This window comes from Esox lucius, chromosome 13 (assembly GCF_011004845.1).
Source record: "Esox lucius isolate fEsoLuc1 chromosome 13, fEsoLuc1.pri, whole genome shotgun sequence".
Taxonomy (NCBI): Eukaryota; Metazoa; Chordata; class Actinopteri; order Esociformes; family Esocidae; genus Esox; species Esox lucius.
The window spans coordinates 32,698,745-32,711,168 of record NC_047581.1 but is presented as its reverse complement, the minus strand read 5'-3'; the positions used below and the strand labels follow the sequence as shown (position 1 = coordinate 32,711,168).

The 12,424-nt window shown below is 44.3% G+C and overlaps 1 protein-coding gene across 1 annotated transcript; it reads right to left on the bottom strand.

Moving 5' to 3' along the window:
• Nucleotides 1-804: 804 nt before the first annotated feature.
• On the bottom strand, nt 805-12,374 carry pggt1b (protein geranylgeranyltransferase type I, beta subunit). The gene is made up of 9 exons (XM_010877073.5): nt 12,154-12,374; nt 11,447-11,565; nt 8,259-8,326; nt 7,993-8,144; nt 7,286-7,418; nt 5,749-5,794; nt 5,080-5,264; nt 3,728-3,836; nt 805-2,054 (listed from the first exon to the last, which is right to left on the bottom strand). Exons 1-9 carry the CDS (start codon nt 12,279-12,281, stop codon nt 1,906-1,908), a joined length of 1,089 nt encoding a protein of 362 aa, XP_010875375.1. The 5' UTR covers nt 12,282-12,374; the 3' UTR covers nt 805-1,905.
• Between the last annotated feature and the right edge of the window lie 50 nt (nt 12,375-12,424).

The window sequence follows — 12,424 nt, the reverse complement described above, 5'->3', positions numbered from 1 at the left end:
TTTTTTTTGCAGATTACTCCTCTCTGCTCTCAATATAATGCTAAAATCAAAATGATTTCATGTTGTAACAAAAAAAACGTATTAAGAAAATAGTTGTATGGTAAACGTGAATTACTCAGGATATGTCGGTGAATGAGATTACGTCGTGCGTAATTGTTGGCGATGCCACTTGTTCCACGCATGGCGACGGCGTCACCAGATGGCCGCATCACGCAGAATTCACCTTATTGGACAACATGGTAAAACAAAAGCGGGGGTCTTTGCAAACCCACGTCTTAATGTCATCCGCCAACAGTGTGGTCTACTAGAATTCATCAGTGCACCATATGGCTACATAATAGACCTTGTGCGCAATGTACTGACTTCGGTAACCAAAATAAAAAATAACATTGTCATATATTTAACGACTCGATATACCCGGGGCAAATAAATGCAGTTAGACATGTAATCTTCAAGTAAGTATCATGTCACAAGCAAGTTTGTATGCTGTGTAATTCTATAGAAGAAAAAACCTATTTCCCCTGGTACTTAATGAAGACCGAGACTGGAGGAGCGCGTTACTGACACCAGATTAATACTGTCAGTTGATTGAGTGCCTCTGTTCTGTGTCATAAAGGCTTTGTTGGCACCATAGTGGGCTACTGATTAAAAGTGGACAAGCTAATCGATCACTGGGAAACTAGCAAATGCTGCAGACCTCAAAGACAATCTCCTTAATTATATCTAAGTAATAACTTCTGTTGATCATTACTTTTTTTTACATGGCAAAACATTTTTTTTTTTAAATGACAGACCACACAAACGAAAAGTTAGGCATTTTTATTAATTTCACAAATAATTCACTGCCAAGCAAGTTTTAGAACAAGTTTAGTTAATTTTACATGATCGTGTTTTTGTTACATAAACATCCCATATCAAATTCATTGAAATAGCAGTTACTGGATTGAGCACTTTCATGACAGAGATGACATTGTCATATATATATATATTACCTACACTCAATATTTCTATGAAGTATAGAAAAAAAAATAAGTTAAACTTCGTGTTTCTGTGGTTCTACCCTGGGTACGACCATGTTTAGCTAACATCTGTTTTCGCAACGAATCAGTGTGTCGTGTTAGCCAAACCCCAGGTAGTACCCGGGCTGTACTTGACATTGAGGCAAACATTCATGTGTCCATTGACCTAATCGCCACTCATCTGCAGCCACAAGCACACCCATACAGTAGACAGCCCGGTTTCTGCTGTGTGAGGCACATTTCAGAGGAGGGAACCAAGTCTGAGTAAGCAGTCCCATGACATGTCAGCTTTGAGGAACACAGCCCAAAATGCATCTGGAGCCACCTCTGTGTGGATTAACAAAACACACAAATTCTAGACAACCAGTCATCCTGGACAAACACAAGAGGCTTGATTAGTGTAGCATCCATGTTGGTTTAAAAAAAAAAAAACCCAGAACTGTTCAAGTAAAAAAAACAAAACACATTTTGATCTTTTGACAATGTGGTTGAGAACCTACATTTTATCTAGCCGCTACAAGTTCTGTCTTTTGAAGAACATGTTTCGGGGAACGGAACGGGCTATGTACAGGGCATATCATCAAACAAAAACAACACTGAATCCAGCTCAGACCACGCCAGGAAGAAGGAGCTCCTGACCAGCCTGAACACCAACACCGCCAGTCTGGTCTCTATTATTGATGGATACCATTATTTATTTATCCCCCCCTCCCCCCCCCATTTCAGTCAGACGGGGGCCCGATCCGTCTCCCCACTATAGTTTCTATTGCTAAGGTAACCGAGAAGAAAGGCTGCATGTGGCTTAGGGGCCAGGGCGGTGGTCTTGGTACTTGGAGGCTGGGGGGGGACAGGGTGTGACACTGAGGGGGGGGGCGGGAGGCTGTTGTCAGGTACAGGTGCTTCTCCAGGTTCGGTGCAGCTGCTGCAGATACTGAAAGGCTCTCTCGCTCACGTTCAGAGCCGGGTGAACCCGGCGCAGGTTGGCCTCGCCTAACAGAGACAAGCCGCAGATCCCGAAGTAGGCGTGCAGAGGGTCTGGAGCAGACGGGAGGGCCGGGAGAGAGAGGGAGAGAGAGGAAAGTGGGTCAGCCGAGTGACGCGCCCCAGCACCTGGCGCTGACGGGCCAGCATGGCTTTTGGACGAGGGCCACGTCACAAAAAGACAGACTGCTGTGTCAAATGGGGCTAGCTGATAGGTTGAAAACACCCGTCGATGCACTGTGACCTCTGGCCGGCGTCAGCGCTAGTCCGCCTGGCGATGAACAATCACAGGGATCACCGGGTCCCAACAGATCTTTCCACTACAGCCACTACATTCCCACTTCATTCCACTACGTGAAATGTCTACACAGGTGGGCTGAAAACAATCAAAATGCACAAGTAGGAGGCAGTTTTTTAAAAACAAATTCAAGAGAGCTCATCTACTGTCCGCATACGTCAATACCTGTCACAAAGTCCAAAGGCTTATGATTAAATCAGATCTCAACTTGATCAGCGCCAACAGGTCGCCAATACCTGTCTGGATGTCTGATCCCAAACGTGTTGAGTGAAACATCAGATCCTCTTTCCTTATTAACAAAAATCTAATCTTACATTTATCAAGATGCCACCTCTGAGGACCCAGTGAATAGGCTACCACACATTACTGGTGAGAAAAGAACAGTAAATGCAAGTATTATACTCTACCTAAACAGCACAGTCTTGATAACAATGGTAGTCAATGGATGCATTGTTTTTTTGTTGGACTGGCCCTTTAAGGGAGCATTAATTATGCACCATGACCCCTTTTCACGGTCTCCCAGGAGACCACACTAAAAGCCTCATAGGCAATGTAACATCACTGAATCATATGGAAAAGACAACAGATTGGGAGCCGACAGTGAATTCATATAAAGAGGCATTTCGATCGTAATCATCAGTCAATGACATATGGAATAAAAATTAAGAGACTTTTAGAGGCAATTACAATGATGCATTTATAATTACTGTCCAAGTTCTTTCAACTGCATCTATGCCTTAAGTTGATCAAAATACAAAAGCTTAAGTTATTTTGAAGTTATTTCTAAATTAACTACTCAACTACACTGTAACCTTCATTTTCTGTGAATTCTTCCACTGTGTTACCTGGTCATTCCTAGTTTAAACATTACAATGGTAAGATAACACAAGATACCAAAAAGAAGAAAACAAAAATAATGTAGCTGGATTCTATAGTATTTGCATGCATAAGAAAATGACTAACAGTCAAGAAGTCAAATTAAACTGTCTGATTTCTTGAACAACAAACAGGAATGGAATGACAGAGCAGCTAGCCATGTTTTCACTGCCCATTATGGTGCAATTCCCTACGATGGTTTACTTTTCACCCTGATGCCTTTTTTGTACAGCAACCACTCACTCCCAGCCACACCAAATGCAGAAGCTGGTCCCTTGTTGAATAGTGGCACCAACACGTATGGGATATCAGAATCCCGCCCGTCCTAACCTGGTATCTTTGAACCCGGCTTCATTCATATTCTCCCCTTTCAAGCCAGAGAAGCCAACAGTCCCTGTAACACGAGGCGTGTCCTGTGTCCTTAGGGCTCCTTCTGGACAGTCATCTCATCAGTTAGACACCCCAACCCCCTGGGCAGGTTTCCACTGACAAAGGCCAATGACAGTTCCTCCCAGCCCACACAGACACACACACCTCCCCAGGATAACCTTACCTGGGTGACTGTCAGGCCATTTAGCGAAGCCGCCCACCAATCGGTCCTGCGTGGACAAGATATAGTTTCGGTTCTTCTCCAAGTCGGTGTACTGAAAGACGTCCAGGAGCTGTGGAAGGGAGTGCTGAGAATCAGGCTGGGACAGTTCTCAGGGACACCTCCGAGGCAGAGCCCACCGGCACACCACAGATTTAATAGACAACTCTGTGTGGTCCGAAGCACGCCGACTACAGATATTATAAATGGGTTAAAGCCAATCTGTGTGTAGCATCATGAAATAGATCTGCACCACTTTCAAACAGCTCACATAGGCTTACACTGGCCACTGCCGAGTACCACCTCCCATCATGACCCCCGCGGATGTGTGTGAGTGTATCCTGAGGTCACTTGACCACTCGATATCTGATCAGCAGCAGTTAGCTTGTTTTCTCCCAGCCACCGCAGTGCAGCTGTGGCTCTGCGCTACCACACCACACAGGCCATATCTGTAGAGTGCTTGTGGTATTGCTGTCACAGGCACCCTTTGACCCGCCTCGGACCATAAATGCCTGTGACTCGGTCAAAGTCGCACTGGGTGTTTCTGTACCCTCCGTTTACAGTCTCTGATGGACGTAATCAGGCTAGGCAGAGTCCAGGTGGTGCCACACACCTTCCACTTCTCAATGATCATATTGACTGTCCCCGGGATATTAAAGGCCTTTGAAACATTTGTGTTGACATCCCCTGCTATGTGTCTGTTCGCACATTTGTGACTCTTTGAAGCCCCTCTTTGCTCATGATTGAGCATTCGTTTGCTTCACTTCCTGACAGAGTTCCTAAAGAAACGGATGAATTCACTGTGAATTACTACAATTCAACACAGCTGGAGGCCAATTAACTTGGTGTATGATTTGAATGGGTGCATCTGAGCTAATTTAGGATTAGTTTTACCGAGGAATAGAGACTCATCCAATTGAAACATGCAAGTATATTACATTAAATAGGTAGTTTCAGTTTAAAAAAAAAACCTGCATAAAACTCAGACAAACTGAAGACAAAAAGTGGGCACATTTAAAAGGGGTGTAGACGTTCCATTACGCTGGTTGGCATTGTACGCGTTTGTTTTTATTTAACAGAGACTGTGGTGAAAGACAGAAAGCCTTCGCTGAAACCCAAACTCACATAGCAGCACCCACAGTGGGCGACAGTCAGCAGACCAGACCAGAACCCCCACAATAAGGTTTTCACCACAGGGTTAATGTGGCCTTGGAAATGCACGTTAACACGTAACAACACGTCTGATTAATCCACTGGACCTTTCGCCGAAACCACTGCGTTAATGGACCATAGAGGAGGGCGCAGAGCCGCGTTACCTCGAGCGTGGCGCCCACCCAGAAGGAGTAGCACGTGTCCACGGGCTTGTTGGGGCGGCCGTGGAAGCCGTTCTGCTGTCTCATGACGCACCAGCGGCGTATCCGGTTCAGCTCGCGCTCGCTGAACATCTCCTCTAATTTCCCCATCAGACGCAGGGCGGCTACGGCACAGAACGTGGACCCACCTGGAGCCGGGGCGGACAGACAGCTTAATCACAGGGTTCATCCGTCATCTAACTTCCCCTTCTCAGCCGTCAGAACACAAGCCCCCGACGTGTCTTATGAATCCCCGATTGGAGAGGTTTCTTGTTAATTGTTGGGGTTCAAATCTGCCCCAGGACCAGCTGTGCGTAGAGGTATGCGTGTACCTACCCATTTGAGATCATGTTAATAAATCAACCCCCCCCATTTTGCATCCAGGTTAGAACACAGGGTATAATTCCAACTTATTTTATAGAACTGAAATTCTTCGTGTAAAGTGCAATGGTTTCATTAAGCAAAACCCTGCCTGCAGTAGCAACGCTAAGCCTGGGAGTTCCCTGGAATAATAGGACTTAATTGTGAGGAATTAGGAGGATATATGGCGTGGTATGGTTTTTGGTCTAGCGGCTAATCCCTTCCTAGACCCGTAATATCCAAAAATCCCCCGGTCCTGCCTACTGTACTCACCATGCGATTCCAGTCCAGCCCTTTGACCAATGCCGTTGTCATATGACTAAGGAAGCAAAAACAACATGGAGACTATTAGACAAACATGGCACCGAGCTCCTAAAGCATGATCATTCCTCTTCAGTGGACAGACTGCGGAAACAGAAAAGGCCGTAAAAACAAGGGTCTGCGTGACATAACAAGCAGCGTCCGTTCCAGCAACCTTCGATAGGTCACAGATTTAGTTGGTGCAATTCCATAGGCCTTTTGCATCACTGATTTGGACTGGCTGTTCTCAGGTCAGCCATTTGCCGCAGGGAGACGTGCTCTGATGCCATTGGAGAGGTTTCAAATACATTCAAACTGTTCACAACTGCAATGGAGGTAGGACACCAGCGAAAACCACTTCCAGAAGGTATGCAGTTCTAGAGGTGAGTTAAGGCAATTACTGGCCTCGTCTTAGACATCTCCAAATGCACTTTCATATTCCTACATTTGGGCGCTGACCTGTCAGGTCACTTCTATTCATGCTCAAGCGATAGGCCTGTAAGAAATAAATGAATGCGCATTAATTACCAAAAGTCGGAGTGCATCCCAGAGATTAGATTGCGTCTTCCTGTCTGAACATTCCAAATGAATGACGTCATTATGAATGCACTAAGGCACACACCAAGTAAAATGTAGATTGACCATAATCCAAAAGCAAATGCACAGGAAACGTTCCATATTCACTGCCAGACAAGTCGAGGATGAGGTGTACCTGCTTTGGCAACAATAACAACGTTAAATGTGGGGATGTTTACTCTAGCTCCAAGCAAATTTGAATGAGTAAGAGGATTAGCGACCAATGAGGCCTTCCCTTCAGTCTGGATCATATCCTCTATTTTTAGGTATACGAGAATAACCTCAGAGCTTAAAACCATCACTGTGCTCGCTCCCCAGACTGCCCGTCTGCTTTCACATCACAGCGGCCAACAGCACAGCCCCAAACAAAACGCGCATGCGCACACACGCATGCACGCACACACACGCATGCGCGCACAAGAATATCATATCCTGTTGGACTGCATGTGAGCGATGGAAGAGGCAAGGGCACAGGGCGCAAGGGCACAGGGCGCAAGGGCTCAGGGCGCAAGGGCACAGGGCGCAAGGGCACAGGGCGCAAGGGCACAGGGCGCCACAGGCGAAAAACGATCACTATCCTCAGGCCCAGCTGGGGACAGCGGTGCCTGGTCTCCTCGCCTCCATCCTCTCATCTCACGGAGACTTGGATAAGCGGTGCAACGAAACCCTAGGACTTGTGAGTTTTGGGGAGAACTACGAGCGAGAGAGCGTTTCCTTCTGAAACAGCAGAGGCGGGCGATTTAGGAGCGAGGCATTTTAATTCTTATGCAGTTGTTTGGATGAGGGCCTATCTCTGGACTGGCGTCTACGGTAAGAGAAACAAACGCCAAGTTAAACTCACATCAGGTTAAAAGTAGACAGTGATTGAGGGTTGAACCGGCTGTATAAAATACAGCAAAAGCTTAATGACAGAGGCCAAGTGAAACCGACTTACCATACTCCTACGGATGTAATTGATGGCCTTCTTGATGTCCATGCCCGACCAGTCATCAAGCATGTAGCAGATGCAGGCTGCGCAGTACACGAACCTCATGTCATTCTCACTTCCCTCTGGGACGGCATAGAAACTAAAAGCCAAACAGCAGACATGTTAAGGGTGATCTTCCCCCTGTTCTTGCAGACAAAAGGTTTGCTGTGTCAATGTATTTTTTTTTTTCACGCTGAAGATCCTCAGAATCAAACAAGACACAGTGATGCCATTGTTAAAACAACAACAGCCCAGCCCGGTTTCCATCGTCAACTAACACTTATGCTCATCGTGTGTATCGTCTTCTTTCCAGCACCGACTTTTGCCGATAACTGACTAGGGGCTTTTACTACTAATGTACATCCCAAATGTATGCATTAACTGTAAGTTGATCCGGATAACAGCGTCAGCCCAGCGACTAAACTGCTCAACAGATCCACCCACTTTCACAGAAAACACAGGAGCCATAATGCACCACAATGCACCACAATGCGCTCATTCACAGCAATCGAATGCTCTTAGCGTCCAACGACAGCGACTCGTCTTCGTGCTCACAGCCTAAGCCCCACGGAAGCGCCGATCTCCACCGCAAAAATCGTCCGCAGCGCCCCATTCCTACCAGGCCTCGGTAAAGAAGACGTCATCCGCAGAGGGATGTGGCCCGAGAGGCTTACCTTCCGTCCTCCAGCTGAAGGGCTTTCAGGCCCATCAGACAGGCCTCCTTGTTGACTCGACCCAGGTCGTCCCCCAGGATGATCAGGGAGGCCAGGCCTGTGTATGTCATGGCCACATGGCCACTGTCGTACGGGTGGGAGACCCCGGGGCCCTGGGGAGACAAAACCGACGGAATCAGCCGTCTTGCCTGGACACTTGGAGTTAACCAGTCGACCAATATGTCCGACAGGCACGGGCTTTGAACGTGCGCTGGTTTGAAAAATACCTCAGAGGTGTTGTACGGAACGCCGATGTGTGATGAACCGCGGAAGCCACAGCGTCCTAAATTGGATTCTGTGGGGGGGAGGGAACAAAATATTTCATTGGAAACTGTGGTAAAGCCAGCACACACAAGTGACATGTCATTAAATCTCTTAACTCGTCCGAATTGCCATCTCTCCTACAAAACAAGCAGAAGAGCTTGGATCTCTCATTAAGGTAGATTAGCTGAAATAGGCTGCCTTATCAATGTATGCTTACGTCTGGGCGGTATCCCAGCCGTAGCCTGCTAGCCGCTGGGGATTTACTCTGCACCGGGCTTTAAAATTCTATTAATTCCACCGGGACTAAAAAAAAAACATCCATATTTTCTTCTTAGTTAAGAAGGATACGAAGGCTGAAGTTGCATGCCTTTAACACTTACATTCTTACTTTTGTAGGGTCAGTACCAAAGAAAGAATTAATGCGCTCACTACTATTACTAACTCTGAGTAAGACCTTATGCTAAATTACGTTAACGTCTTCTAAGATCCCGCCAATAAATGAATTTGGACTGGAGACAGCTCTGCCACTTGCAAAACCTTCTTGCACAGTGCTCTCTCTTGACACAGGAAAAGCACATAACTGCTTAAAAGGAACATACTGACATTATGGGATGTATTACAGATTATGTATTACACTCATTCCTATAGTTCAAACTCTCTATAATGAGCGTCTTGCCCAAGTACTCTTATGCCCTCCATCTTTTCCACAGTTCAAGCTGCAAAGAGGATCAAGAAAAGACTGTCCATTCTAGCCAAATCTCTTGAGCATCTTGCCCAGGATGTGAGGCAATCTCTAGAAGGCAGCCCCATTAATATCAACAGGTAGTGTCCTACATACCTTCGTGTATGCATCTGATGTTCAACTTTTCTTTTCAGACATTTCTAATTGTACATCAAACTGAAATTATATGGTAGCTTTCTAGGGTCTAGGATAAACCAAGCAGCAAATTGTTGTACTCCATCTATGACTTTCTGTTTAACGAATCCTCTTCAATGGTGTTACCTGGGGATCAAATGTACTTTCCAGCTAGATGTAAAAGACAGCTACTCATCTGTTATGGGGGAATTTCAACATGATGTAGCCCATTTGGCTTCTGTAAATGTCACACTCCAGGGCAGACTTTTGTAGATCATGATTAACAAAATTCAACCCTGAACTCTGTTCTTCATCTTTTGAACATATGTATTTTATATTAATTCAATTTCACATCGTCATCCTTCCTTAAATACAAACTACCCAGGACACACTACAGCGTTGCGGCATCTCAAACCAATTAGGAGACTGGCACTACCCAACTGCAAATTATACTACTTTCCTTTTTTCAATATATGAGAATTATGCCTTGATAAATACCATTAGGGAACAAGAACTGTTATTTGATATTTGAGAATTCAAAACTCAACATCTCCAAATGGGTCCTCTAAATGTGTCCAATACTTGCTAATGCAACTGAAGTGTGGAAACGGGCCAATAAACATATTAGGATTTCTTCTTCCTTTCCCTGTCCTCCTGTATAATGCAACAATAACCTAATACTATCTGGATGAAATGCTTGTGGAAGCCTTCATGCAGCATGCTGGAGACCAGGGTTCAATTCCCGTTCCCAACCTTCCTCTAGGAGTCTCCACTATATTCAGGGCCGTAGCTGACGCTGAGACAGGTGGTTAAAATTCATGGGGCCCATGGTTCGGGGGGGGGGCTGACTGTCCATAAATGAGGGGCCCCGGGCATATCTTTTCAAGAGGCCCAGGATTCCTAGTAACGGTCCTGACTATACCAGTCTCACTCTGATCCCTGTTGTCAATAAAAGCCTTGCAAAAACAACACAAATTAGTTCCCTTTAGGGAAGAAACAAACACAGGCTGACAAAAAAATTATAATCACAACTGAACCTGATTTCAAACAGAATCATAGTAGACATTCCAATTATTATGTTTTAAATTTAAAAGAAAAGAGTCCACGGAGAGGCTGTAAGAAAATCTATAATATGTATCTATATATGAGAGTTGTTATGCTTCATTGGTCAGGATAATGGTGACAAATAGGAGTTTTTTTTTGCTAAAGGCTAACCCACGATGCAACAGCTCATTGAATGACCCCAAGCAATGGCATGAAGATTTGGAAGTGCATGGCCAGGTTTCCTTTTTGTTCATTTTATTCACAGACAGACCTTGGAGAGCTATTTATAACCTACCTGGAATTTCCAATTACCATGGCCAGATTGTTCAGGGAACTTCAATGATTGTGTTAAGTCATTTAAACAAAACAAAAAAGGAAAACCAAAAGATGTCTAGGACATTTTTGAAACTAGCCCTTCACAAATACAATTTGATTACCATGCTCTGCAATACTGTATCAGTCTATCCAACATGCAGTATCAACAGAAGCCAAATCAATCCCCATTGCTGGCTTTGGGGCCACTCTACAAGGAAAAATGCTGCCATCTAGTGGACAGACATTAGGGCAGCTTCATAAAATAGGTTCTTATTTCTCTTAATAGTGTAAATAATTCAAAAAAGAACACCCAGATGTGCAGCAATACCTGAAGAGAGAGCTCAAATGCGGCAACTAAAACCGTCAACAAGATGTTGTGTGGCTGCTGGCCAGATGAATGCCTCAACCAGAAATCCATTGGTGTTGGAAGCCCAAGTGGCCCACCCAACTAAAGCAACTCATTGAAGTGTATAGGGGCTACTGCACAAACTGGTTAGATTCTAGGTTGTATTACAGCCAACTGTAACCCAGACATCATGCTTGGTTGTTGTCCTTGGTGATAGCGAAATCGAAATCACACTTAACTGTACATTGTGTTATAACCAATGCAGATTCATTTTACTTACCACGACTGTACCGTGGGATGAAAAAATGTATAATTGGCAGTCTAAGAGTAGTTTAGCTCTCTAAGTTGCTGCCTCCAGAAAACAAGCACCAGTTGAAGAGTGCCCCACCCCCTATTTGTCCCCTCCTATCTGAAGAAAAACATAAAATAAACGTAATAGTAGTCCAATTCATAAGAATTTAGGAAGCCCACCTGGTTTAAGGGGTTTAATTTGATGAGGTATTAAAAGCAGAATATAAATAAGTTTTAACATGGCAACCAAAAAAATAAGAATACGTGTGTAACTTTTTATAAGTTAAGGAAACACTTACGATCCTCTATAGGAAGCACTTGTAGTGAGTAGACCCATTCAATCAAGCTGGGCTTGTCTATTACGTCAAGAGAATCCAATACGTCAAGACCAGATAGGGCAAAGAAAACGATGGTCAACCTAAACAAGAACAAACCGGTTTTACAAACTCATACAGTAGTTTTAGTATAATACGACTAGATTTCCCCACAGAACATTCTAGGTAAGTACAAGTATTTGGTTAGTTACATGCATGCTGCTAACATTAACTGGTTAGCTGACCTGAAACAACCCAGGTGACCCATGTAGCTAACTAGATTGTCAATGGCCACTAGTCATAAAAACAAGTGCCGTTTAATTCCAGCTGTGTTCTACCAACTATATGGTTGTCAAGTGATAGTAAGAGTTCATTTGTAAAAGATAATTTGGTTTCAAATGTCTCTGTTTAAAGCCAAGGTTCAAAGGCTTGCGATAATGGGATGGGCAGCTAAATAAATCAAATTTAACCAGTTCGCTAACTAATTCCGCCGGTTTTATCAATGTTTAATTTGAGTCTTTTATAACTAAGCAGCAAAGAATAAAACCGAAACAGCGGCACGAGCAGTCTCACCTTTACCATTCATTCGGCAAGTTACAGTATAGTATTGACTCTAACGTAAGTAGTTAGCATTTGGCTAGCAAACTTGTGAAACGAAAGTAGTACATCATTATTTATGTCAACACTTGTACCTGCTTGTTTCTAATGATGAATATCTCTCTGGTAAAACCTGAAGACATCTTTGAAAGAATCGTACATGTCGATCTTTTAAAAAGTCAATTTGTTCAAATTCGGATAGTTGTTTCTCCTCTTCCGCCATCTTTGAGTTTGAAACCACTTCCGCATTACCCACATAACTTCCGTGTAAACAAGCGTTGCAACGCACAGTTTTACTGGACGATTGTTGTGTATTATTTCGTAATTTGCCTAATTGCAGAACTCATTTTACGTCAACGAAAAGCT